This window comes from Microtus oregoni, unplaced genomic scaffold (assembly GCF_018167655.1).
Source record: "Microtus oregoni isolate MIOR12 unplaced genomic scaffold, Mior012 000086F_ref0000336, whole genome shotgun sequence".
Taxonomy (NCBI): Eukaryota; Metazoa; Chordata; class Mammalia; order Rodentia; family Cricetidae; genus Microtus; species Microtus oregoni.
In genome coordinates, this window is record NW_024544552.1 from 4,965,684 (window position 1) to 4,993,315 (window position 27,632).

A 27,632-nucleotide genomic window follows, 5' to 3' on the forward strand; every position below is an offset into this window, starting at 1 on the left:
GTCCAAATCAGGAGCAGAAGGAGAGAGAGCACGAGCAAGGCACTCAGGCCCGCGAGGGGTGCACCCACACACTGAGACAATGGGGATGTGCTATCGGGAACTCACCAAGGCCAGCTGAAAAAGCATGGGATTAAACCGAACTCGCTGAACATAGTGGACAATGAGGACTACTGAGAACTCAAGAATAATGGCAATGGGTTTTTGATCCTACTGCACATACTGGCTTTGTGGGAGCCTAGGCAGTTTGGATGCTCACCTTACTAGACCTGGATGGAGGTGGGTGGTCCTTGGACTTCCCACAGGGCAGGGAACCCTGATTGCTCTTCGAGCTGATGAGGAAGGGGGACTTGATCGGGGGAGGGGGAGGGAAATGGGAGGCGGTGGCGGGGAGGAGGCAGAAATCTTTAATAAATAAATAAATTTTTTAAAAAAGGAAAAAAAAGAATGAAAAGGTAAAAAAGAATTGTGGGAGTGTCATATATCAATCTGTTGATTTCATTGGCTAAGTAATAAACAAACTGCTTGGGCTCATAGCTTAGAACATAGGTGGGTGGAGTAAACAGAACAGAATGCTGGGAAGAAGAGGAAGTGAGCTCAGAGACTCAACAGCTCTCCTCTCGGGGGGCAGATGCCTCAGAGAGATGCCATGCCACGTTCCTGGGCAGACACACGCGATGAAGCTCCTACTCAGGATGGACGTAGGCTAGAATCTTCCCGGTAAGACCAGTGCTCACAGATTATTAGAGATGTATTGATTGGGATATCAGAATTAGCCAGTAAGGGCTAGAGATAAAGGGCCAAGCAGTGTTTAAAAGAATACATTTTCCGTGTAATTATTTCGGGTAAAGCTAGCCGTACAGGCTGCGGGGTGCTGGGGATGCAGCCCCGCCGCTCCTATTACAACAAAAGAACATCAAAGCTACAGAGAAACCCTGTCTCAAAAAGAAAAGAAAAAACGAATCAAAAAGTCTCTGTGTCATTATTTGTGGGCTGGGGATCCAAAGCTAGTCCGACAATTTCTTGCTACCGAGGAGGATTTCCTAGACAAGTAAAAACTACATGCAACAGACAATGTAGCAGGATGGTTGGGTACCAGGGGCATGGCATTGTCCACAGGGAATTTTAGTTTCTAGAGAAATCCTCTGTGCTCCTTGGAAACAGCAGTCTCAGATCCTCTCCTAAATTAAGGGAAGCTTCAGGTACAGGACTACTGCTATAGTGTACCTGCCAACTTCCTTGGTATGGCCGAGTGTAGTAATAAGGGTGGCGGCGGGGCTGCGTCCCCAACACCCCAGCCGCCTGCCCGGCTAGCTTATGCCCCAAAATAATTACACGGACACTGTATTCTTTTAAACACTGCTTGGCCCTTTAGCCCTAGCCCTTACTGGCTAATTCTGTTATCCCGATCAACCCATCTCTAATAATCGGTGAGCACCGGTCTTACCGGGAAAGGTTCAGCATGTCTAACCTGGCGGCTTGCTTCATGGCGTGTGTCTGCCCAGGAGCCGGGAGCATGGCGTCTCTCTCAGGCGTCTGCTTCCAGGAGGAGAGCAGAGCTGTGGAGTCTGACCTCACTTCCCCTTCCTCCCAGCATTTTGATCTGTTTACTCCACCTACCTATGTCCTAACCAATAAAATGGGCCAGGGCAGTTCCTTTATTAGCCAATGACCTTCCCCCATCAGCCGAGTGGGCTCTAAGTGCGTGTGTGCGTGCAGTTGCATGGATGGGTGTGCGGTATACTGTGTCTGCATGGGTGCAGACACCAGAGGTCAGCCTCAGATGTTGTCCCTCAGGAGCTACCTTGTTTTTCAAGAGAGAATCTCTCAGTAGCCTGAGACTGATCAATTAGTTTAGGCTGGCTGGTCAGCAAGCCTGAAGGATACTCGCGTCTTCAGCATCCAGGGCTAATATTACAAGTGTGTACCACCCTACCTGGCTTTTTCGTGTGGGCTCTGGAGGTTGAAGCTGAGTTCCTGTGCTTCTCCTGCATGCACTTCACCGACTGGGCTACCCCCACAGTCTGTTGGATTGTTGTTTAGTATTCGCTTCCTATGGGATCCATTCTTGCTTTTTTAAAATAGCTCCATGTCTAATTTTCTATATTCCTTTTCCCCAGACCAAGCAGAGTCATCCGTAACTTCTATTAGCCCCAGGCTCTAACCACCTGAGCTAACCAGCCACTGCTTCTTCTGTGACTTCTAAAGGGGTGACCCAGACCCTCTTGAGGAGCCTGAGACCACAGTCCTCACTGAAGCAGGGGGATTTTTGGCTAGCTGTTTGTTTGCTTTTTTCTGATCCTCAATCTTGGACCCTGATTGTTTTATGTAGGACTAAAAGGACTTCAAAAGGAACCAAAAAAAAACTTTAATTCCTTTCCTTTGATGTAGAAACATTATCTCTTACAGACAGAGGGGAATTCTTACAGATTTATTGTACTTTTTTAAAGGCATTACTTGTACCGGCTAGTTTAATAGCAACTTGACACAGCTGGAGTCATCAGAGGAGGGAGTCCCAGTTGAGAAAATGTCTCCAAAAGATTGGGCTGTAGGCAAGGCTGATGGGCACTTTCTTAATGAGTGATTGATGTGGGAGGGTCTGGCCCATTTGGGGTGGGCTCATGCTTGGGTTTGGTTTCTGTAAGAACACAAGCCGAGCAAGCCACGAGGAGCAAGTGAGTAAGCAGTACTCCTCCATAGTTACCACATCAGCTCCTGCCTCCAGGTTCCTGCCCTGCTTGAGTTCCTGCCTTCGTTGCTTTTGATGATGAACACTCTTTCCTCCCTATCTTTTTCTTTTTTTTTTTTTAGAATTATTATTGTGTGATGGAACACCATGACCAAAGGCCAGTTGGGGAGGAAAAGTTTATTTGATTTACATTTCCACATCACAGTTCTTCATCAAAGGAAATCAGGACAGGAACTCAAGCAGATCAGGAACCTGGAGGCAGGAGCTAAGGCAGAAGCCATAAAGGAGTGCTGCTTACTGGCTTGCTACACATGGCTTGCTCAGACTGCCATCTGATAGAACTCAGGGATGTACTAACCCAGGGATGGTACTACCCACAACGGACTGAGCCCTCCCTCATCAATCACTAATTAGGACAATGTCCGACAAGCTTGCCTGCAGCCTGGGCTTATGGAGGCATTTTTTTTAATTTTTTTATTTTTTTTTTATTGAGAAAAGGAAAAAAAAACAACAAGTTTCCACCTCCTCCCAGCCTCCCATTTCCCTCCCCCTCCTCCCAACCTTCTCCCCCTCCCCCAACTCCTTTCCCCCTCCCTCTCCAGTCCAAAGAGCAGTCAGGGTTCCCTGCCCTGTGGTAAGTCCTAGGTCCTCCCCCCTCCGTCCATATCTAGGAAGGTGAACATCCAAACTGGCTAGGCTCCCACATAGCCAGCACATTAAGTAGGATCAAAACCCGTGCCATTGTCCTTGGCATCTCTTCAGCCCTCATTGTTTGCCATGTTCCGAGAGTCCAGTTTTATAATATGCTTTTTCAGTCACAGTCCCGCTGGCCTTGGTGAGCTCCCAGTAGATCAGCTCCCCTGTCTCAGTGGGTGGGTGCACCCCTCGTGGTCCCGACATCTTTGCTCATGTTCTCCCTCCTTCTGCTCCTCATTGGGACCTTGGGAGCTCAGTCCAGTGTGGAGGCATTTTCTTAATTGGAGTTCCCTCCTCTTAGATGACTACCTTGTGTGGAGTTGACATGAAACTGTTTAGCATACTCCCCAAGTTGCTTGGTTTCATCACAGCAACAGGAACCCTAACTAAGACAATACCAGATTCAAGATAGGAAGGGTTTGGAGAAGGCAAGGTAAGGAGAGGAAGCAGCAATGGAAAGGGGCTCGGAAAACACAGCAAGTGATTCACTTTCGTGGCTTTCTTTGCTTACAGTCTCTCCCTCAGACTTAGGAAAGCCACTTCCCCCAGGGTACTGGTTGAGCAATGTAGACTTCTTAATCTCCCTGCTCTTATCTCCACCTTCTGGTGGGACTGTTAATAAACACTGAAAAGGTGATCAGGAAAACCCCAGTGCTGGGTAAATTAGAGCTGTGCCCTGCCATGGCCTACAGTACTGAGCATACTTTAATATCTTACCTTCTGATGTGTTTATTCCATGGGGAAGGGTTGGGTGCAGAGAGAAGGTGGGAAGTCTTTTCCCTTTATGGCTGTGTCAGAGCTGCATACAAAAAGCAATGACTGAGTTTGTTAAGGGCACTAATTTGATGTGTAGTAAAGAAAAGATGTGTATTCCACTCATGCCACACACCAATGAAGAAGAGCAGAACTGTGATTTTCACCCCTTTAAAATGTGGCAAAGGGGCTGGAGAGATGGCACAGTGGTTAAGAGCATTGCCTGCTCTTCCAGAGGTCCTGAGTTCAAGTCCCAGCAACCACATGGTGGCTCACAACCATCTATAATGGGGCTTGATACCCTCTTCTGGCCTGCAGGCATACATGCAGACAGAATAAATACTGTATACTTGATAAATAAATAAATAAATATTTTTTTAAAATGTGGCAAAGCAGAGTGAAGAAAGTAAATGTGGGACCTTAATCATCTCTTTCAAACTTTTCAACCATCTGTCTACATGGTGATGGGGAAAATGACTTTTCAGTCTCCCTGCTTTCTTCTCCAACTTCTGCTAATAATCAGAAAAACGTCTTTAGTAGTTTTAGAACTGCTCCAAGAAGCCAGAAAGCCTTAGCTAAAACCACTAGCCTCTCCTAGATGTATATGGAAGGCTAGGGAGTGGTGGGGCTAGTGGATTCTTAAAGAGAAAAACACATAAATTAGGAAATACAGTCTGAAGAAAAGAGTATCACTGATGTATTTAGTGGTCACTCTAGTGCCTAAAATATTAATCTAAGATCAGCTGTAAGCTTCAGCAGAACTCAGCAGAACTGACAGGTAACAGAATTTCTTGTTAACTGGTGAACCACTATATGGTCTATAGAAAACAGAATGTGATTTCTATCCAAAAGCACAGGAGAGAACGTAGGCTCTGGAGTTGGACTGCCCAGCTTTCAACCCTAAGTTTGTGACTTTTTCATGATGCATGTGACCTTAGGCAAATGACTTCTGGCTCAGTATCCACCTCTCCTACTATAAAAAACTACTGTGTTGTTATGGAGACTGAAAGAAGTACCAGCTTCTTGTCACAGACTAAGCACTTCTGAAGTTTGAATTACTGGTGACGGTGACAGTCCACCCTCAGACACCTACAGAGATTGGTTGAGGAGGTCATCCTTGTCGGGACCTGTGATGATGTGCCATCTCTTCTATTCCATCTTGGAGGAAGATGCTGAGCAGGTGCCAGGCACCCCTGGGAGGGGCTCAGTCAGGAAGGACCAGAGCCAGGGGGTAGGTTATATCGTGACAAGAAACGAATCTGGAGAACTGAGGAAAACCTTTTTGTCTTATGTTTCTGAGCGCTATCTTGGGCCCTTTTGCAAGCTAGTGTGCATGAAGCATTGGGGTAGACTTGATTTTCTTCCTTCCCTTCAAGAGATAATGAAGCTGAAATGTTCCTCCCAAGTTCATCTTGATTTTAACACTGTCACTATGCTTGTTGTTGTTGTGTTTGAGGCAGGGTTTCTCTGTGTAACAGCCCTGGCTGGCCTGGAACCTTACTTTGTAGACCAGGCTGGCCTTGAACTCACTGAGATCTGCCCGTCTCTGCCTCCTGAGTGCTGGGATTAAAGGCATGTACAACCACTGTCCGGCTCGCCACTATGCTTTTAACCTGCGAGATTGGTTTAATCAGAAAGACTCAAACATTCCTCAATGCTTCTTTCCAGATCCTTAAATGTTCAGGTGGTCACTAGCTGTTTGTAACAAACACTGCCATCTTCTATTCCTGGTTTTTTGTTTGTTTCTGATTTTAAAAACCTTTTAGATTTTTTTAAATTTAAATTTAATTTTAAATTTAGAACTCTTAAAACTAAAACTTTCAGTAAAATTGTATATCCTTTCTGTGGTAAGTGATGTACGTGCAGAAGTCAAAGGAGGGCGTCAGGTTGGCATCTAGCGAGCCCTAACTGTCCTCCTGTCTCCTAGGGTCCCTAGCACTGATGTCAGGCATACCTCCCATGTCTGCTTTTTACATAAGTACTCTAGACTTGATCTCAGATCCATGTATTAGTGCAGAAAGTGCTATTGCACAATGACCCACCCCCCTCGTCCCATCAATAATTTTTAAATGTTTATTTATTTATATATTTTATGTTTATTAGTGCTCTGTCTGCATGTATGTCTTCATGCCAGAAGAGGGCATCAGATCCCATTATAGAATAGTTGGGAAATCATGTGGTTGCTGGGAAGTGAACTCAAGACCTCGTGAGCAGCCATCTCTTAACTGCTGAGACATCTCTCCAGCCTAAACCAAGTGACAATATTTTAAAGCAGGCTATGTTGAATTACTTCACTGAGTAAACAGAATCAGAAAAAAAAACTGCTGGTTTTGAAACAGACACTGTTAAGTAAGAAAAATTACTATGCATTTAATTTTTTATTTCGAAACTACTTATAGTTTTAGATCTTTGATGTTGGTGGTACTGAAGAGTTAATCTAGAGTCTCCTTATAATCTACAAATATTCTACAATCTGAGTTACAATGTATCTCAAGAACTATAAAAGTTTTAAATATATATATATATATATATATATATATATATATATATTATGAAATGGGGTCTTGATAAATTTCACAGTCTGGCCTGGAGCCTATTCTAATAGTCCAGACCTATCTTGAATTTGAGATTCTCCTACATCCTCCTTCTAAGAAACTGGATTACAAATCTGTGCCACCAGGCCCAGTGAGGGTTTCTTCATTAGTGTTTTCTTTGAGGTAGAATATCTTTTAGTAAGGCCAGCCACTCACAGTTTTGGATAGTGGGATAAGAAATCTAATAGCAACACACAGTAGAAAGGAATTAGTTATCTTACATTTATAGACTTTAGAAGGAAGGGTCTATGAGCTTGGAAGGAAGGGGTTTTCTGAGTAGTAAAGAATAAAAATCCATAATTTAGGAAGTTAGTTCTATTTTTTCACCCCATCTTGGGCTTGCATCATGCTAAGAATTTAGCAGCTTGGTGTGTGGGTATGCTAGACAGAAAATATAAGGCATGACTGATTCTTCCACCGAGGTGCTTCTGTAATCTGATATTCCTACGTTTTGCATATATAAAAAGAAAGACTTTTTAGAAGAGGAGGTCGTGAGAGATGGGGCCCAGGGATTTATAGGTATCAGTTTCAGTTCTGGCTACTTCCTACTGAAACTGGAGCATGGTAGAGGCTAAAGTGAAGTTCCCCTCCCTTTTCTCTCATGCCATTTGGTCAGCTAGTGATTTTTTTTTTAAGACAAGGTTTCTCTGTGCAACAGCCCTGACTGTCCTGGAACTTGCTTTGTAGACCAGGCTGGCCTTGAACTCACAGAGATCTTGCCTATCTCTGTCTCCTGAGTGCTGGGATTAAAGGTGTGTGCCACCACACACCAGTTAGTAATTCTTTTTTTTTTTTTTTTTTTTTTTTTTTTGGTTTTTCGAGACAGGGTTTCTCTGTGGCTTTGGAGCCTGTCCTGGAACTAGCTCTGTAGACCAGGCTGGTCTCGAACTCACAGAGATCCGCCTGCCTCTGCCTCCCGAGTGCTGGGATTAAAGGCGTATGCCTCCACCGCCCGGCCCAGTTAGTAATTCTTGACTTGTGGGCTGGTATTTGTATTCGGTCTTCAAGAGGTTGTCCGTGTTAGTCCGAGTGGTATGCTGGATGGTGATTCGTATGAGCCAATTTAAGAGATAGACTACAGGGAGGCCTATGGATGAGAATCAAAAGAAAATGGTGGCTTGTCAGGGGCTGGAGAAAGTGGGATTGGAGACTTATTTAATAAGTTCTACAGGATGAAACACGTTCTGTGGATGGTTGTTGGTAATGTTTACACAATGTGAATGTGCAAATATCGCTCACCCATATAGTTAAAAATTATTAATATGCTAAATGCTTTGCTATGCATATTTGCCTGCATTAAAAACTTGACAAATTGCTAAAATAGTAAGAAGCTTAAATCAATAGACCTCCCCCAAGTCTCCTATATGCACACACACACAACAAGATGTGTGGAGGATGGTTATGGGAAGCAGAATGGATTTCTACAAGACTGTCCAGGATGCAGAAGCCTTCTGTATTTCTGCTGGAGCATGAGTGAGGTAGACTTGCTTTTTCCCCTAAACATCCCTTCTTCTCTTTTTCCATTAGTAATAGAATTATGCTTGGGTTTTCCAGCCTGTCTGCTGGCTAGCTAAGGTCATATGACTAGCTAAGCACTAGCTAATGGGATAAGGTTTGTGCTTCTCTGGTCTCTATCCCCATTCTCAAAACTATGAAACGCTGAAAAGCAAAATAAACACATAGGTCCCAAAGATAGACGCCCCATAGAAAATGGCAGAACCCTAATTTAGATGTTTCCATGTTTAAGACGCTGTACTTTGGGTTTCTTTGTAACAATAGGTCTATATACAGTTAATACGTAAGTATCTGACTTTCATTCTTTCAGTTGCTGCATGGACACAAGATGACTAATCTGTCTTTAACTTTATATTTATTTATTTATTTATGGACAAGAAAACATCGGGGAAGAAAACACAATATCTACCTGAGCCAAGCAAAACTTTCCAACATTCCTTGGCAGTTATGCGGGAAGGTTTAATTGACCAGACCTGTAGGTGTGGTCAAAGCCGGCTCTGAGGGAGTACTTGTATTTCGTTTATGCATGTCACTGTCCTAAACAAAAATCACAGTTATATTAGAAAGGAAGATAGTGATGATGGATTTCAGGCTGACGAACAATCAGGTAGGTCGCACTGGGCTTGCAATAACAGGCAATTAAAAAATAAGATAGCCAACAGGCCAGGTGTGGTGGTGCACACCTTTAGTCCCAGGACTCAGTAGGGCAAAACAGGTGGATCTTGGTGAGTTCGAGGCCATCCTGGTCTACAGCGTGAGACCCAAGACAGCCAGGGTTACACAGTGAAACCCTGTCTCGAGCAGAAAAAAAAGATAGCCTTACAGACCGTTCAGTGACTAAGAGTATATATACTGTTCTTCCCGAGGATAAGGGGTTCAGTTCCCATCACCCAAACAAGGCAGCTCACAAACACCTGTATCTCCAGCACCAGAGATGATATCTTCTGCCTTCTCGCACACATGTGGCATAAACACACAAAGTTAAAAATCTCAATGTAATAAATCTTCACAAATAAAATAAATAAAACCAAAAAAATATTGACGTATGTGTTGCTGGGTACTGGACCCACGGCCTTCCTTGTGTATGCTAGGCAAGCACTCGACTACTGCACTACACTCCCAGGACAAATAATTAAGTTTAGTATCTCACAGTCATTTTTTGCGAAACAAATTAGCTTTTTCCCCCGTGGAGGTCCCGCCCCTCCTAGGCCCGCCTCCTTCAGCCTCTAGGATTGGCTTTTCACCCACTTCCGGTAGTTGGGCCTGAGTGCACTCCCGCTTCCGGTGTCATGGCGGCCTGAGGTCCCGGGAGTCGGTACTGGCTCTGCGAGCCCCTCCCTGCGGAGCGGCGGGTCCGGGCGGGGATGTGACGGCGGGAGCCGCGGGCCTGCCTGGCGCGTCGTGTCGGCTCGCGTGTCCTCGCCCCAGCCCGCACCATGGCGGGGTCCGGCTGCGCCTGGGGCGCCGAGCCGCCGCGCTTCCTGGAGGCCTTCGGGCGGCTGTGGCAGGTTCAGAGCCGCCTAGGCAGCGGCTCGTCGGCTTCGGTGTACCGGGTGCGCTGCTGCGGCAACCCGGGCTCGCCCCCCGGAGCCCTCAAGCAGTTCCTGCCTCCGGGAACCACCGGGGCTGCGGCGTCGGCCGCAGAGTATGGTTTCCGCAAAGAGAGGGCAGCGCTGGAGCAGTTGCAGGGTCACAGGAACATCGGTAATTGTGGCCGTCTCCCGTCTCTTGCCCAGGTCCCGCTCCCAGCATACCTGTCCTCAGCGCCGCCCTCGCCCCTCCGGCCCTTGGTCCTTTTAGGTGGGAGGAGAGGATTGGGCCTCACTGGTTTATCGCCCGCTGCAGGTCCCTTTCCCCTCCGCCTTTCCTTTGCAGCGCTCTGAGGTATGGTGGAGGTGATTATCACATAGCAGTGCTTCGGTTTTCAGCCTATACTTAGTAGCATATAGAGAAATGCCTTCGGCAGCGAAAGGCATTCCTTTGCTAGGTTGTCATGTCTTGAGTGGAAATTTTTGCATCTTTTCCTTCCAATAGAAAATGGAAAATATTCTAGGGCTGTGGCATCCAGTGACATCAGTGACAGCTTATGACATACTAGCAACTCAAATGCTACATATTTAGTGTGGATTTGAGAGAGGGGATATCGTATTACCTACAAGTTGTGGAAGAGTGAAATTTAGGAGCTCTGTGTTTGCTCCAGTAAGACTTTCGTGACTCAGATATTCAGAATGCAAGCTTGTATTGGCTATACATCGTGGTATACAGAATCCATGGATAAATTGAAGACCTTCTTATAATACATCTTTGTTGGCAGAAGAATTTTCGGATACTAGTGTTTTTCTTTTGTTAAGCTTGCTAAGTGGAGTATCACCATAACCTTGATGTTTGTCAGGGAAAATTCGTGCAAGCCTCCTTACTTGTTGATTCCCTGCGAGATTACATTAAAATGTTATCTGCAGCCACGCGGTGGTGGCACACGCCTTTAATCCCAGCACTCGGGAGGCAGAGGCAGGCGGATCTCTGTGAGTTCGAGACCAGCCTGGTCTACAGAGCTAGTTCCAGGACAGGCTCCAAAGCCACAGAGAAACCCTGTCTCGAAAAACAAAACAAAACAAAAAAAATGTTATCTGCAATGTCTTGATTTATTTATTTACTATTTAAGATATGAATCAACCAATCAATTTGTTTTTAAGGGTTACTTAATATTATGGTTTTTACTTTAAATAATTTTTTCTTGACATCTTAAGTGCATATTCACCCACTACTGCCATATACAGCATTTTATTTAATTTAAATAACCCCACTGTCCAAAGAGTTTACTCACTGGAAAATAGTGGAAGTTTCTTGCTGATCATAGTTATCCTTATCTGGGAGGGAGCAAGAGGTAGCTCAGCTGTTTTTGTAGAGGACCCGAGGTCGGTTCCCAGTCTTGCTGGAGATTTGGGGGCATACTGCCTCAGTGGTCACATGACACTGGGGAAATGCTTGAGGACAATTTCTTTGGGAGTTTAAAAGAAAAATCCCAGGGAAGGCAAGCTGAAATCTCAGCAGCTGCTCTGAGGAGGAGAAAATGAAAATAAAAGAAGAAGCCATGTTGCCAGTGGCGAGCCAGTGTGGGGGCCAGCCGTGTTTGGTAGGGAGATGGGGTGGTCACACAACCACAAAGCCTGGAGGTCCCTTTAAGAAAGTGATTGAGAAAAGCATGGTTTGTTTTGCAAGAGACAGGGGCAGGAATTCTGGGGAAATAAATATCTCATGAAAGGACTAATATACCTCCTACCTCTTTAGCATGGCTAGGGCTAGACCCTTAGACCGTCATCGACCCACCAACTGGATTAGCTCTTAAGGGGGTAAATAAGGTCTACCTAGAGGGAAATTCCATTGTTTTACTATAATAGTAGCTCTCACATGTGTGTGTGCGCACACACACACACACACATAAAAATTAGATTTTATATAGAAGAGTTAACTACTTTGGTAGTGAGTTACTATGAATTTGACGTTTAAAGTACTGTAATTTTTTTCTTTTTGTAGTGACTTTATATGGAGTCTTTACCATACACTTACCTCCAAATGTGCCATCACGCTGTCTGTTGCTTGAACTCCTGGATGTCAGTGTTTCGGAATTGCTTTTATATTCCAGTCACCAGGGTTGCTCCATGTGGATGATACAGCATTGTGCCAGAGATGTTCTGGAGGCCCTTGCTTTCCTTCACCACGAGGGCTATGTCCACGCAGACCTCAAACCACGAAACATTCTGTGGAGTGCAGAGAATGAGTGCTTTAAGCTTATTGACTTTGGACTTAGCTTCAAAGAAGGCAATCAAGTAAGATTCTTTTCTTCTCCATTATAAATTCTGATGATCCAAGCCAAATGTTTTTAATAACAGTGGCAGTTTAGAGACTAAAGGGACACTTGCAAAGTACCGCGGTGCTTCTGAGAGAAATTAAAAGAACTTCAGTGATGCTCTGTGAAACAAGGACATAAATTTGGGTCAGGTAGAAGGAGTTAGTAAGTCTCCTGAAAGCTCAGAAATTAATAAGCTTGCTTAGCCCACATAGAAAGCTTTTCTGTCTGTCAGCATTAGGTGAGTTGCCGGGTTGCTGTTCCTGTTTCTTTGGTGTTGGGACTCTTATCCATGACTGATGGCAGATGTGACAATTCAGGCAAATCCCTATTTCTCTATGATTTATCAGGGTTTTGCAGAGGGTCTTTATCATAATAGGTAAGAAACTGTCTTTAAAAAAACAACTTCTTTTTGAGCAACTGTATGGAATGCGTGCAGCTTTTCTGTGCTAACCTCACTTAAAAGGAGCTGAAGGATTGTGGTAGATGAGGACTAGAGCTTATGGTGTTGGTTTTGTCGGTCACTGCTGTGCCTTTAAAGAATGATAGAGAAGGATGGAAAGTGAGAGCCTTCTTATTGCTGCAGTGTGTCTTCATCTTCATAGGATGTAAAGTATATTCAGACAGACGGGTATCGAGCTCCAGAAGCAGAACTGCAAAATTGCTTAGCCCAGGCTGGCCTGCAGAGTGATACAGAATGTACCTCAGCTGTTGATCTGTGGAGCCTCGGAATCATTTTACTGGAAATGTTCTCAGGAATGAAACTGAAACATACAGTCAGATCTCAGGAATGGAAGGTAAAGTGCACGAGGGTTTTGCTTTGGGGTCTTCATCAGTTTAGTAATTTGCTTTATGATGTTTTCTTTGGTTTTGGTCAGAGAATCTGATTGCCTCCTCTCCTTCATGTTTTCTATGTACTTCAGTGCCTCTCCTTATTCCTACAGCTTCAGATGCACTGACTTGCTGCCTCGCAGCTGTTCATCTAGGTCCTGGGGTATAGTAAGCATTTGCTGAAATGTCTGAATGTATTTTCCCAAACTGGCAAAAGAAATTCCCTGATCATGGTGGCACACGCCTTTTGTCCCAGTACTGGGGAGGCAGAGACAGGTGGATCTCTGTGAGTTAGAGGCTAGCCTGGTCTACAGAGCTAGTTCTAGGACAACTAGGGCTCTAAACCTTGTTTTGAACACCCCTTCACCCCCAAAAAAGAAATTTCCTTTGTTGATGAAGTTAGTTATCTTAGCTTTAGAAATATTACTAGCAAAATTATAGGTATTAATTTAAATAATAGTCTTTTTATAATGCTTTACGGTTAAAAGGTACTTTATAGCACAATCTTGTTAACTTTTCTGAACAGTCCTATTGGCTGCTAGAGTTGTATAATATAGCTGGTTCCAGGTCATGTGTTAGCTTCTCTTTCTAGAAGCTTTCCATAGCACCATAGTACTTTGTGTTTATTACTGTTCCATAGGCTGTTATACATTCTGCACTGTCTAGTTAGCTTATGTGACTGGTATAGCGATTACTGCTTTTGTTGTATTGCGGGAGCATGGTTTTAAATTCCAAACCTCAGACTTTGAAATGAATTTTTTTTTTTTTTTTTTTTTTTTGGTTTTTCAAGACAAGGTTTCTCTGTAGCTTTTGGAACCTGTCCTAGAACTAGCTCTTGTAGAATAGGCTGGCCTTGAACTCACAGAGATCCACCTGCCTCTGCCTCCCGAGTGCTGGGATTAAAGGCGTGTGCCACCACCGCCCGGCTGAAATGAACTTTTGTATGTCTCTAAGTTAGGAATTCATCCTAATTAGTTTTCTAGATGTATTGTCATGTTTTATTATGATGATGTTCTCAGTATCTCTGTATGTAATACTTTGACATTATCGTTGAATCTGGTTTTAAGCAATAAGTATTTGAAATTAAATATTTTAATAATAAATGTCTAGCTGCCAGGCAGTGGTGGTGCATGTCTTTAATCCTAGCACTCAGGAGGCAGAGGCAAACAGTTTTTTGAGTTCATGGCCAACCTGGTCTACAGAGCGGGTTCCAGGATAGCCAAGGCTGCACAGAGAAATGCTGTCTTGAAAAAGCATAAACAAACAAACATCTAACAAATAGTAGGTGGCCATTATAATATAGTTTCATTTGTGCTAAACCCTAGTCACTGATTTCTGGTTTAGTGATTCTTGGAAAGAATACACTAACTCTCTAGTGGGATTACCTTAAATTTATTATTGGCCCAAAAAATGACATATATGGGCATAAAACCAATGTTATTTTCTTTCTATTAATGATATTTCCCAATAGCTAACAAGCCAAGTGTTCTTTAGTGTCTATCTGAATATGGGTCAGCCATTTAAATTAGCTTAGACTGTGTTCAGGCCCTTTGAACTGTATCTAGTTGGCCCAGAGCACGTCAGAGATAAGTCACACTCAAATCTGTGTGAAATTTGGAGGCATGACATATACTAATGGAATCTCAGATGTATGTCTCTCTAGGTAAAGTGTCATAATCTGTTTTATCACCTTCTGCAGAGGCAAAATTGCCAAGCTTGTGTGAGCATAGATTCTGAAGCTCAACTGTCTATTACTTTCAACTCTTACTAAGTTATTTAGGTTCATTAAACCTTTTACTTTCCTGTAATGTAAGAAGACTATGAATATAATATCTTATAAGAGTACTAAAACTAAAAAAGAAATGTTGGCATAGTTTTTCAGCATAGTGTGTGGTCCATGGAAAGTAACCAGTAGATCCTAGTTATTGTGGATGTCTGAATGTTTGTTATTTACACAGTTGTGCATTCTGAGTTAGTATAGTATTCACTGCATATTGTTAGTTACATTTTTATATCTAGTGGAAATAATTATTTTGGATCACAGTTTCAGAGGGATTGGTCCCTGCTGTCAGGAAGAGTGTAGCAATGTGGCAGGGCAGTTTGCATCCTGGTGGCTAGGAAGCCGAGAGGGGGCATTCTAGTGCCTGGTTGGCTGTCTCCCTTTTTCCTTAATTCTGTACTCAAGCCCGTGAGATAGTGCTGCCTACATGCTGTGTAGGCCTTCTCCCTTCAGTTAATCTCTGGACATACACTATCAGGTGTACCCAAGAAGTATACCTTACCAGTGTCTTCAGTGATTCTAAATTGACATTGAAGATTAACCATCACAGTGCTCAAGGAGCAAGTGCTATCTATCGGCTACAAATGGAATGTGGATAATGTAACAAAGGCAACAACATTCTCATGCTTCCTCCTTTTTCTCAGTGACAGTTTATTTCACCTAAATACTAACAAAGACTCATCATTAGGCACTATGACCCACCTATTACAGTCATTCATAAAATTTCATCTCAATGTGATTTCTTGAGTTTTGAAGATGTTAATAGTGCCAGGTATTATATTAATTAGTGCCTCTAGAAATTCACTATAATGCAGTCTCCTCCATTAAGATTATAAGTTCTTGGAAGAGGTATCGCATGTTACTCATGGAATAGTGCCACGTGGCTACTGCTCAATAAATGCAAGCTGAGATGAATAACCTAAGGAAGACTTTTATCCCTCTTTTAGGCAAACAGTTCTGCTATTATTGATCATATATTTGCCAGTAAAGCAGTGGTGAATGCCGCAATTCCAGCCTATCACCTCAGAGACCTTATCAAAAGGTATGTTAGACGTAGTATAACTTGCTTTTCAGACTTTACCAGTTAAAGTATTTTTTTTCCTTTTTAAATTTGTATTTGTGTTACTGATTTAATCCCTCCAGGACAGTAGCAGGAGGATCTCTGTGAGTTCAAGGCCAGCCTGGTCTACAAAGAGAGTTCCAGGCCAGCCAGAGCTACTTAGTGAGACATTGTCTCAAAGCAGAGCAATTAAGATAGCCTTTCTAGTTATATAAGTGTCATTCTTCTGCTGTTTTTATGTAATATTAAAGAAAAGCCAGGCATGATGGTGCATGTCTGTAATCCCAGTGTTTGGGAGGTGGAGGCAGGAGAGCTGTAGTTTGAGGCTGCCTTAAACTACTCGTGAGATGTTGTCTCATAGCCACAAAAGAGAGGGGAAAAGGTGTGTTTTTTCCCTATCCTGCAATCTGACTCTTCTTCCTTGGTTTTGTTCTAATAAATCTTACTTACCCTCTGTCTGTCTTCCTGTCTTCCCCCATTTTAATCATTTGAATTCTTTTCCCAATATTTTTTTCTCACTGGAATTTTCCATGTGTCTTGGCTGCTTATTTTAGAAAATCCTAGTTTCTGGGTTACTCTTGCTCTTAGGATTTCCCAGAGACTCATTTATATTTACCTGGTATAAGTGCAGTAGTCCCTTGTAGTTTAATCTGCTTTTTTAAAATTGGCTTGCTGCACTTCCCAATGATATCTGTTTGGCTTGTTGTTTTGTTCTCCTGTCTTACTTTCTTTTGTTATTCTCTACTTTCTTATAAATGAAATATATATCAATAGTCTGTTTCTGGTTTTTTTTTGTTTGTTTTTTTTTGTTTTTTTTTTTTGGTTTTTCGAGACAGGGTTTCTCTGAGGCTTTGGAGCCTGTCCTGGAACTAGCTCTTGTAGACCAGGCTGGCCTCGAACTCACAGAGATCTGCCTGCCTCTGCCTCCCGAGTGCTGGGATTAAAGGCGTGCGCCACCATCGCCCGGCCGTTTCTGGTATTATTGCCTATAAATTTTTACATAAAATTGTTTTAAGATTAGGAGAATTTGGCAAGATTCAATTACCCTACTACTATCTTCTGGTTTTTGTTTTTGCTTTTTGTTTGCCTGGTTTTTTTTTGTTGTTGTTGTTTTGTTTTGTTTTTTGTGCTATCTCAAACATTTGTCTAGCCCCTGCCCCACTGTGCTATAGCGTGTGCATTGCTTTCCTGTTTCATTTTTTAGTTAGAAACATTAAATCATAGCATGATACTATGTCAGAAATGTCTCATGGTTTTGTTACTCAGGTGATCTTTCTGTTCTCCACGGGGGAATGATTCAGTAATCCACGAGAATAAAGGAGGTGCTGAGATGAACACTGAGTTTGTTTTGTCTTTCTGATAGTTTTACTTTCAGAAGATCTGGCAGTAATCATAATGACTTTGTTATGTTTCAGCATGCTTCATGATGACCCAAGCAGAAGGATTCCTGCTGAGATGGCATTGTGCAGCCCATTCTTTAGCATCCCTTTTGGTAAGTTGTATCTGTCATTATGTCCCCTCCCCGGTCTTTTGGCAATTATCTGTATATATTCTCAGGTTCCTTATTTGATCAGGTCCTCAGTTTATTACATTTAACCATACTGTCATGAACCTTCACAGCCCCTCATATTGAAGATCTGGTGATGCTTCCAACTCCAGTGCTCAGACTCCTCAATGTGCTAGATGATGATTATCTTAAAAATGAAGATGAATATGAAGGTTAGTGCTTTCCAAATTTCACTGTAGTGTTTCTTACACACACAATATGACCAATGTCTGTATAATCTGAATTTTATTCATAGGATTCTTCTGTTTTTTTCTAAACACAAAATTTTTTTCTTTTTTTTTTTTAATATTTATTTATTAAGTATACAGTATTCTGTCTGCGTGTATTCCTGCAGGCCAGAAGAGGGCACCAGATCTCATTACAGATGGTTGTGAGCCACCGTGTGGTTGCTGGGAATTGAACTCAGGACCTTTGGAAGAGCAGGCAGTGCTCTTAACCTCTGAGCCATCTCTCAGCCCCCTCTAAACACAAAATTTAAACAGGCCATTGAACTCTGTGATGTCTCAAATATTTGTGATTTGTAGATTCATAAAGTCATTTGGACTCTGACATTTTAGTTTACCAAATTAATATTTACCCATAAGATTGTCTCTGATCTGTTTTCTGTCCCTCCTCTGTGCTGTCATTTATGTTTTCTCTCTCTTCTCTTTGTCTCTCTCTCTCTCTCTCTGCGCCTTTTAACAGTCTTTTCATTCAAACACATGGGATTATTTCTTGTTTTTAATACAAGAGAAACACATACAAATGACAACAGAAAAAGGGTGCTCAGCCTAGCTTGAGTTATAAGTGAGGGCTTTCACTGAGGTGGTTACAGCTGAGCTCAATGATTAGTTACTTAAAAGGTGAGTGGTAGGAAGAAGTAACATCAAGTAGAAAGTGTGCCATGTTCAGGGGGCAGCAGCTTGGCATGATTGTATCTAAACTTACTTGTGGAAAACAGTTAAAATTGTAACAGTAGCCAATGTGCACATACCTAACAGGCTTGATGACTGTGATTAAGAATTGGATTGTAGCATGCTTGGAAGAATGCATAGTAGGCACCCAATAAACATTTATGGTAGAAAGGTGTGAGTTTATGTCACTTCAATCCAAACTGCTATGTCTTTGTTGCTGGGCACAGAAACAGCAAAAACTATAGGGAATAGGAAAACAAATTTTTGATTACACTGCTTAAAAGAGTTTATGTTAGACCCTTAGGAAAGACAGCCTGATAATTGTAACAGCATTGCAAGTTTATGTCAGTTTTGACCTAGCAATGGTATTTCTAGAATATCAGCTGCAAGAAATAATGAAGTGAAATTAATTGTAAATAGTATTGTCTACAATATCAAGAACTTTTGAAATAGTTGAGTAGTCATCAGTTGGGAGACATTGGGTAATTTCTTGAATATAGTAAACTGTCCAAAAGTACATAGTCATAAAACCAAATGAGAATATTTCATTTAATAATACGGAAAACTGTCCAGAGAGGTGGATCAGCAGTCGCATGGCAGCTCACAGTGGTCTTATAACTCCAGTTCCAGAGGATCCAGTGCCCTCTTTGTCCTCAGGGGCTCTGCAGTCACATGTTGCACATGTATATCTGCAGTTAAAACACTTAAATAAACTAATTAAATTAAGTAATAAGTTAAAATAAATATAAAATCTAGAAAACTACAAAGATATACTTAAGAAACACTAAAGTGGAAATTGTTCCTTAAACTACATAAAATTATATTTGCTTATGTGCGCTGATAACACTCTGGCAGATACAGTAGTAACTTCATGGTGCTGGTTGACTTTAACAGGAAAAACAGAATGACAGTTGGGAAGTTTAAAACATTAAATATAGACTATTAAATTGTTAATGCTCTGACTTTATATATTTTAAGCTTTTTTTCCTAAGGTAAGGAAAATAGCTTCCCTACTTAGCTGTGTGTCCCTGCATTCTCACGTGGCAACCGGCCTGCTGTTATGTGGTTCTCTCACCAGATATTGTAGAAGATGTCAAAGAGGAGTGTCAGAAATATGGACCAGTGGTTTCTCTGCTTGTTCCAAAGGAAAATCCTGGCAGAGGACAAGTAAGCCATTTTTTATAATTGCAGAATTATTTGGAGACTATTAAAATTGTGTGTTAGATGGGTTCTGTGGGAAGGTGTACAGAATTTTTTTCGGTATAGATTATAATTACTTTCTTAGGCTTTTTACCCATCTAGAAATTTTACAGTATATTTGACTTTTGTAGTCACTTAAACTCTGTTTTTAAAAAATGTACTTTTGAGCCATTGTAGACAGTGACACAAGCTGAATTGTGTGTTCATTTCGATTAGGTTTAATTAGAGAGCTAATTGGTTCAATTTTGTTCATATTAAGTACACTTGAAAAACCAGTTGGATTAGGTTCTGACTACAATAAAAATGATTAGTGATGATTTAAAGAAATACAGCATTGCTGGGTGGAGACTCATTCCTGAGCGGTGTCTCAGTTTGACCAGCCTGTGATGGTCCATACGTCCTCAGTCAGTTGTCTGGGTGAAAACTGTGATCACATCATTTTTATTAGAAGGTCTCTCTCTAATAAATCACAAGGAAAAAAGGATAAGAACATGCAAATGCTTTGTTTATGTTATTTTTACTTTTGGAGAAACGGAACATTACTCTAATACATTTCAGGTCTCTCCTCTAGTCGCTATTACCATTCAAGGCATATCACTTTGAGGGAACTGCCCTGTAGAGTGTAGACTGTGTAGCAGCAGCCCCTGCCTCTGCGCAGCGGTTGCCACTCTTATCCCGACCGTCTCCCAGTGGACATGTTCATCTGGAGTGGTGCCATCACTTGACTATGTACTCTACCAAATCCTCCTGTTCCAGCATCCTGAGTGCTAGAATTACAGACGCATGCCACCACCATGCTGCTGATTGAAGATAATATCTTATAGCTCATTGGCCATTTGGAAATGCTTTTATTTCAATTAATAACATATTTTAGAAATGAGGTCTCTGAATAGCTGACAAGTATCATTTTACCTAACTTTTTATTTTCATTTTCGTGTGTGTGTGCGTTTGTGTGCGTGCATGTTTGTACATTTGGAGGCCTAAGTCTGATGTTGGGAATCATTCCCCATTTCTTTTCCTCTTTATTGTGGCAGGGTCTCTCCGTTAAACCCAGAGCTTGCAAATATGGCTAGTCTTGTTGGACTGGCTTATTCCAGGGATTTCTGGCCCTCTGCCTTCTGAGGATGAAATTAAGACAAAGCAGCATGGCTGCCTGTCATTTTACATGGGTTCTTGGGATCCAAACTCCAGCCTTTACTGTTTAGGGCAAGTAATTTGACCAGTGAGACATCGATATATATATATATATATATGGCTAGTGTTATTGGTTAATCTTTGCTTTGTCTTCAAGAGCAGTGCATACCTTAAACATAGTTATATTGAAGGAGCAAAATTAGTACCACCTCTCCACTTTCCAATATATATATATATAAACTTAGAAAATTCTATCAGAGGTCCAAATTCTTTAGGTATAAATTTATACATCAGCCGTGTGGTGGTGGTGCGCGCCTTTAATCCTACCACTAGGGAGGCAGAGGCAGGAGGATCTTTGTGAGTTCGAGGCCAACCTGGTCTACAACAGTTAGTTCCAGGACAGGCACCAAAGCTACAGAGAAACCCTATCTCAAAAATACAAATATGTATACACACACACACACACACACACACACACACACACATCATGCTTAACAGAATACTCGCATGATGGTATGACTAATCATAGGTCACCTAGGAATATTCCATAAAAGATTGGGTATTAGGGGCTGAGGATATGGCACAGAGGGGAAAGGACTAACTGTTGTCCAAGCATGAAGACCCATTTACATCACTAATATCAATGTAAAAAGCCAAATGTGTTGTCATGTACCTACAATTCCAGCACTGAGGAACCAGAGACAGGAGAATCCCTGGGGTTTTTTGGTCATCCATTGTAGCTAGACAGTGAGAAATAAGTCATTTAAAAAAAAAAAAAGGTGGAAAAGTGATTGAGGAAGACACCTGTCCTCAGCCTCTGGCCTGCACCTGCACCCCTGTGCACACGCACAGAGACAGACAGACAGACACACACACGTATACACATGCATGCATATGAAGCTCTATTAGAAATGTTTTTTTATACTCCATGGAAGCGAACTTGGCTTTTTTTTTCTTTCTTTTTTTTTTTAATGAGAGAAGGGTTCCTGTACAGGGAGAGGTGAAAACTGGGAATGTGCCTGAATTTGTAGGTGAATTAGTTTGAAAACACAGAAGAACGTGTATAAAAGAGTTAGGCATGGTGGCACATGCCTATCATCCCAGCATTTGAGAAGCAGAGGCAGAAGCAGAAAAACAAGTTGAAAGGTTTCTTGCTACATAAAATATGTTTAGGCCAGCTTGGGTGACTTGGGACCCTGTCTGAACCTAACTGGAAGGTGAGGATCCATTTTCACATTGCTTTCAAAGGCATCTGAATTTTTTTGTTTGCTTGCTTGCTTGCTTTCCTTCTTTTCTTTCTTTCTTTTTTCCTTCTTTCCTTCCTTTTTTCCTTCCTTCTTCCCTTCCTCCCTCCTTTCTTCCCTCCCTGCCTCCCTCAATTCTCATTCTCATTCTCTCTCTCTCTCTCTCTCTCTCTCTCTCTCTCTCTCTCTCTCTCTCTCTCTTCAAGACAGGGTTTCTCTTTAGCTTTGGAGCCTGTCCTGGAACTCACTCTGTAAATCAAGCTGACCTTGAACTCACAGAGTTCTGCCTGCTTCTGCCTCCGGAGTGCTGGAATTAAACGCGTGCGCCACCATCGCCAGGTGGTAATTCTTGACATAATGAGTAAGTGACAGAGAGAGCAGAGAGGCAGTTCTTGAATCTAATTAGTTTTCTGATGTGTGGGATAACTGAAAACAAGTCGTTCCAAATCATTCCCATTCCCTGTCCTTTTGCTTAGGGCAGCAAAGAGAATGTCCATGGTTCCTTGTTCCAATCTCTACTTTTGGGAAGGATTCAGATGCTCCAGGAAAGGAAATCACTGGGTTTGAACTTCTTTATTATAGTTTCAGTCTGTAGTTTGTATAAATATTTTGACAGGCATAGTTGCTAGTAGCTTTGTTCAGATATTTTTCTACCACGTACTTCTACGAGTGTAGATTTCTTTATTGTGGTGTTAGTTTCTCTCTGGGCTCTACATCCTTACCTGGCTCTGTCATCTACTACTTCTTACTCCTGTGAGTTTCACTAAAACTCGTATGCTTTTTCACCTAACTTGTCTTTGATAGCTCTTAAGAATTTGATGAATTGAGCTGAGTTCTAAGGAAGTGTTTTAACCTACTATAAAGTGTGCTCAGTGGATTATCAGCATTGCCATCAGAGCTTGTTAAGAAATGTGACGAAGCAGACACAGGCAGGTAGGATGACTTGGGGTAGAGGTTTTTGTGGGTAGGCTAGATGGCCTAAGTTCAATTGCAGGATCCTATAAGGTGGCAGGAGAGAACTGTCTCCTGAAAGTTATCCTCTGGCTTACACACACACAAAGAGAATTAATTTCTAAAAAAATTACAGACACTGAAGCTATACTTTGAACTAATAGAAGCAAAGTCTGTATTTTAACAAAATCCCCAAGTGATACACAGTTGTGTCATTTAATAATAGGAAATGGTATGAGAAATGTATTTCTGTGATTTTGTTGTGCAAACTGATACACAGCACACTTATGCTTGCATGCTAGAGCCTACAAAACACCTAGACTGCATGTTGTAGTCTGTTGTTGCTGACCTACAAACCTGGGATATTACTAGCTTGAATACTGTAGGCAGCTGTGATACACAGGTAAACACTGGTGTAAATGCCAGAAAGGTACCGTGAAATACCAGGCAATATGAATTTCCAACTCAGTTATGATCTTAAAGGACCAGTGTCTCACATGTCTTTAATTAATGTTTTTCTGTATCATGTAACTGGGTAGACATTAAAGTACTGATCAAAATCTGAACTCACTGCTGTGAAATGATGCTGTCTTCTCTAACCTCCCGCAGGTCTTTGTTGAGTACGCAAATGCTGGGGATTCCAAAGCTGCTCAGAAATTGCTGACTGGGAGGATGTTTGATGGAAAGTTTGTTGTGGCTACATTCTACCCGCTGAGTGCCTACAAGAGGGGATACCTGTATCAAACCTTGCTTTAATTAGTAACCTAAGGACTATTTCCTGTTTCTCCTCTTCCATTTCTTGGATATTCCACAGCTGAATGCAGGAGCACCCCTTTACCCATTTTAAAGGGTACCTTGTACATTTATTTAATCCTACTAATGTGCAGCCATTGCCCAAACAGTGACTGCATTGCAAACATTGGCATTGAGTAGGACAAGACCTCTCAGCTATACATTGAGGGGGTTAGAGCACCCATGTGGGCACCCTTAACTTGTGCAGTAGGGCAGGTGCTGCTCTTTAGTATGTAACCTAAAGAGATGTCATTTCATGTGATGATGAAGCAATGATGAGTAATTTGTCATAGTGAATATTATTAACAAATTTGTTAGGGTTGGTGACATCACAGATTATTTGTTTGTATTGTCAGGTGTATCTCATTGTTATTCTAGCTGGCACTGGATGCTCTAATAATGTTAAGTCATTGTCAAGCAGCAGTTACCTACCGTGTTCTTAACAATGAGTTGTGAATTTTTCTAAGGGAGTACTGTAGAACTTAATATTCCTCTGAAGAAACTGCAGTGAGCCTATCAATGTTTTTAAAATTACTATTAAGGCTTTTACAATAGAAAGCTGATGCTTGATCTTGCACAATTTTTATGTCTAGTATGTGTGCTTGAGTGGGTGTGCAGGTGTGAAAGAATAGAGAAATTGGAGTCAGTGTACTTTATAGTGTGAGTTTTGTGAGCTAATACAGTCTATAACCATTTCTTCCTGCCTGTTTCACACTTGTGAGACTTGACAAACAGGTTTCTCGAAAGTTGGTCTGACTGATAGAATGTAAATGACAAAAAGTGCAGAACAAACTGGAGTCTAGACCAGGGTTACACTGAAACTCTTCCAAGTGACTGGAACAAAGAAGGTTTTGTACATGTAAATTATCCCAGTCTTTGGTCTACTTTAGACCCAAGATTAACTCATCTTGTTTTGTACTGAACCTCTTGTGATAATTGTAAAATTTCTTCAGATATAGTTTTTTTTTTTCTGCTGTAATGGGAAATTGAGGTGGATCAGAAAAAAGTTTGTTGTATAGTGAAGGGAAAAGAGAAAAGTGCAAAGAAGGTAGTCATGGATCCTTTCCTCCCTGCTGCCCTGCACCTTCATCCCTTGTCCCCTTTGCCTCTGTCTGCAGCTGGAGGGCTTTTGACTGTAACGGAGTAAAGAAAGGTTGGGATATTATGAGGTGGAAGTAGAAAGGAATCAAAACTGAGTTTCTAAAAGCTCTGTAGTGATCTGATGTGTCCTTGTTTAGAGGGCGCCTGTTGTCATGAGTTTGTGGGCACAGATGGACTGTGGCTTGAGGATTGTGAGCGTGGATTCTTCCTATTCTGTAGTGGGTTGCTTTGAAAGCTGTAACTTAGTAAAGCACTGGAAGTACAGAATAACCCACAGACTGTACACCAGTTTGGAATTTTCCCAGTCTCCTTACCTAAATGAAAGTTTTATTTATTTATTTTTCCTTAGGAAAGAGCATGTGTCTTTCCCTGACAGCAGCCTGCTTATATAGTCTTCTCGTGTCCGAGCCATGTACGCTCCTGAAAGCTCCATTACAATTTGCATTTTAAAGGATGAGTTATTTTACCCTGTTGAAAAATACATTGTCCAACATTTGTTAGTAAAATCAAATTATTCAGAGCTCCCTCTTATGAGGTTAAATTTGTTTTAAGGGGATTATGTCATAGTCTTACATCATGGTCCCTGATATGTTACTTAGATAGAAGGCTCTTTGAGAATTGATTGGGTGGTTTTCAAGTCAGAATTAGAGAGCATGTACTGTGAAGCCCTTTGCTTTCCTAGAGCATAAATATTTACATCAGGGACTGCTTCTGTGGTCACAGGGTACAAGTGAGTTCTTTGGAAGAGCAAGTATGGTTGACATATGTTCCCCTGTCTCACAAAAAAGATCCTTGCAAATAAACTGCAGATAGGCTTCCAAGCTCTGTCGGGTGGATGCTGCTAACATTTCTGCACTTAGCCTTCTGTAATCCTCATCAGTGCAAATGTACTTATAAATGTGTGTCGTGTTTGACTCTGTAGACTTACTGCAGACGATGCTAATTTGATTTTGAGGAAACTAAGGAAGTAAATGGTGGGCCCAAGTAAATGTATTGAATTAAATATTTTATATTGAAGCCACAAAATTGAAAACAAAGGCTACCCTCCTATAATTTAAACCATTGTTTGCTAGTTCTTAGCCCATTTACCAAAGAGGACAGCTGCATAGTCTCCCTCCTCTGATACCATGAGGACTTTCTTAAATAGGACCAAATGTTATAAAAGATGTAATTTTCACAATAAATATATGCACAGAAATCTTAATTCTTTGAAGTTATTAAAAACCTAGAATTCTTTTACCAGGCAAGGTAAAGAGGCAAGGATTCATATAAGCACCTTTCTCTGGGGGCAAATTTTATCTCAGGTAGTTTTTCTTTCCCTATTTTAGTATTTGTGCTTCCATCCCTCTTGCCTTCCCGCTTCCTTCCTTATTCTTCCATGGTACTACTCTACTGCGGCACATGTCCCAGATCAGGCATAGAAAGTGATTGCCCCCTGGGGAATTTTGCATTCTTGAGAAGTATTTGGAGGAGGTGGCTAGTAGCCATGATAAAAACTCTAATACTATATTTAGAAGAGAATAGTAGTGTTGGGCACCTCAGTATGAGGTTTATTAGCACTGGATACCCTCCTTCCTTTGTGGCCATTAGCACAGCAGCTATCTTTGGGAAATCTCCCTTTGTGCTGTCTCCTGAGCTAAGTTTACAGCTGCTTTTAGAATCATATGACTAATATAGTTTTACTCATCTGCCTCTGTTTTCATTGAGAGAAGCACAGCCTTCTCTTTCATCTATAGCTGCTAAAGAGTGTTGAGATATGTTAACCTGCCACCAACCATGCTGCCTCACAGAGAAGTGCAGAAGAATTGCGGGTGTCTTATTACACTGGACTTTCCCTCAAGTACGGGCTTCAGCTGCGGAGTAACTTTAAAGGCAGGTTAGACTATTCATCAGAACTGTTTCATGGCTCTTTTGAATTTGTTGATCAAAGGCAGGTGGCGAACAGTTTGTTATCATTTTTGGTAGTTCTCACTCTGACTTCTTAGGCCTATTGTACATAGCATTGTATTTTTCAGCAGTTTTTGAAAATGAGCATCGTCATAGAACAGCATAGTGGGTGAGGGAATCAGTCAGGGAGACCCTTGTAGCCGTGTGGTCTACCGACTCTTACTCAAAGAGTACGGGCTAGCTTTTTTTTTTTTCAGGTTAGGGTACAGGTAGGATCACATCGTGACTTTCCATCTGTTGGATGTGTAGCTGGCTCATATGAGCAAGTGCCTTGTGTTTCCTGGTGAATATTAAACCTCATCTGGGCAAAAGCTCCAGGTGACGACTACACTGTCACTTTTCTTGGAATAACTTGGATTGAGTCATGTGAGTCCAGAATTTCCTTGGCTTACTTAAAAAGTATGTATGTGTAAAACTATTCCTACTTGATATATCTCAGTATTGCATGTGGATGGAAAGGTCAGTTATCCAGCACATCGAATTCTGAGATCTCGTTCCATTTGTTAGGGTTCTTTCCTCAAACCTTATTGCTCCAGCTCTCTCTATTTCTTGTAAATTGTGGTCACATACAGACCAGTCCTTGGTCACTGCTAGCTCAAAAGAAATCCTGTTTCTTGAGGTGCTCATCTTTCGCCTTTCTTTTGAGTAGGGGTCTGTGGTCTTTCCACCTGGTGTCCTAACTTCCTCAAAGAACACCCTGATCTTGAGTCTCTGTCATGTGGAGCTCATCTGGGTGTGTTTGGATTTTTAGATTCTTAATCATGGAGAAGCTTGGATATTTTAGTTTTTAGAGTCCCGCCCCCCCCCATTTGTAATGAATTTTGATCCTTTCTTCACCTGATACCACAGGATGGATCATGATTTTTGTCCTTCCCAAAATGGTGTTCACTATGTCTAAAGTTGTCTGGTGACTAGTGCTTCATACCATGACCAGCAGCTGGCAGGTACTAGATATTTAAGAAGGTAAACAATTTAGACTATTTTTGCTATGACTTTAAGAAGAAATGAGCTGTCAAAGAAATACATATATGCCAGGGAGCA

General features: G+C 41.8%; 1 protein-coding gene across 2 annotated transcripts; it reads left to right on the forward strand.

The window, feature by feature from the left end:
* Positions 1-9,517: 9,517 nt before the first annotated feature.
* On the forward strand, positions 9,518-26,787 carry LOC121442111 (serine/threonine-protein kinase Kist). Of its 2 annotated transcripts, none has more exons than XM_041643591.1 (8): positions 9,518-9,948; positions 11,779-12,071; positions 12,697-12,888; positions 15,650-15,744; positions 17,178-17,254; positions 17,383-17,481; positions 19,301-19,389; positions 23,361-26,787. In XM_041643591.1, the coding sequence occupies exons 1-8, from the start codon at positions 9,681-9,683 to the stop codon at positions 23,505-23,507; spliced, it is 1,260 nt and encodes a 419-aa protein (XP_041499525.1). In that variant the 5' UTR covers positions 9,518-9,680; the 3' UTR covers positions 23,508-26,787. The 2 variants fall into 2 exon arrangements, with proteins under 2 accessions (XP_041499525.1, XP_041499526.1); XM_041643592.1 differs by lacking the exon at positions 23,361-26,787 and adding an exon at positions 22,605-22,723.
* Positions 26,788-27,632: the final 845 nt, after the last annotated feature.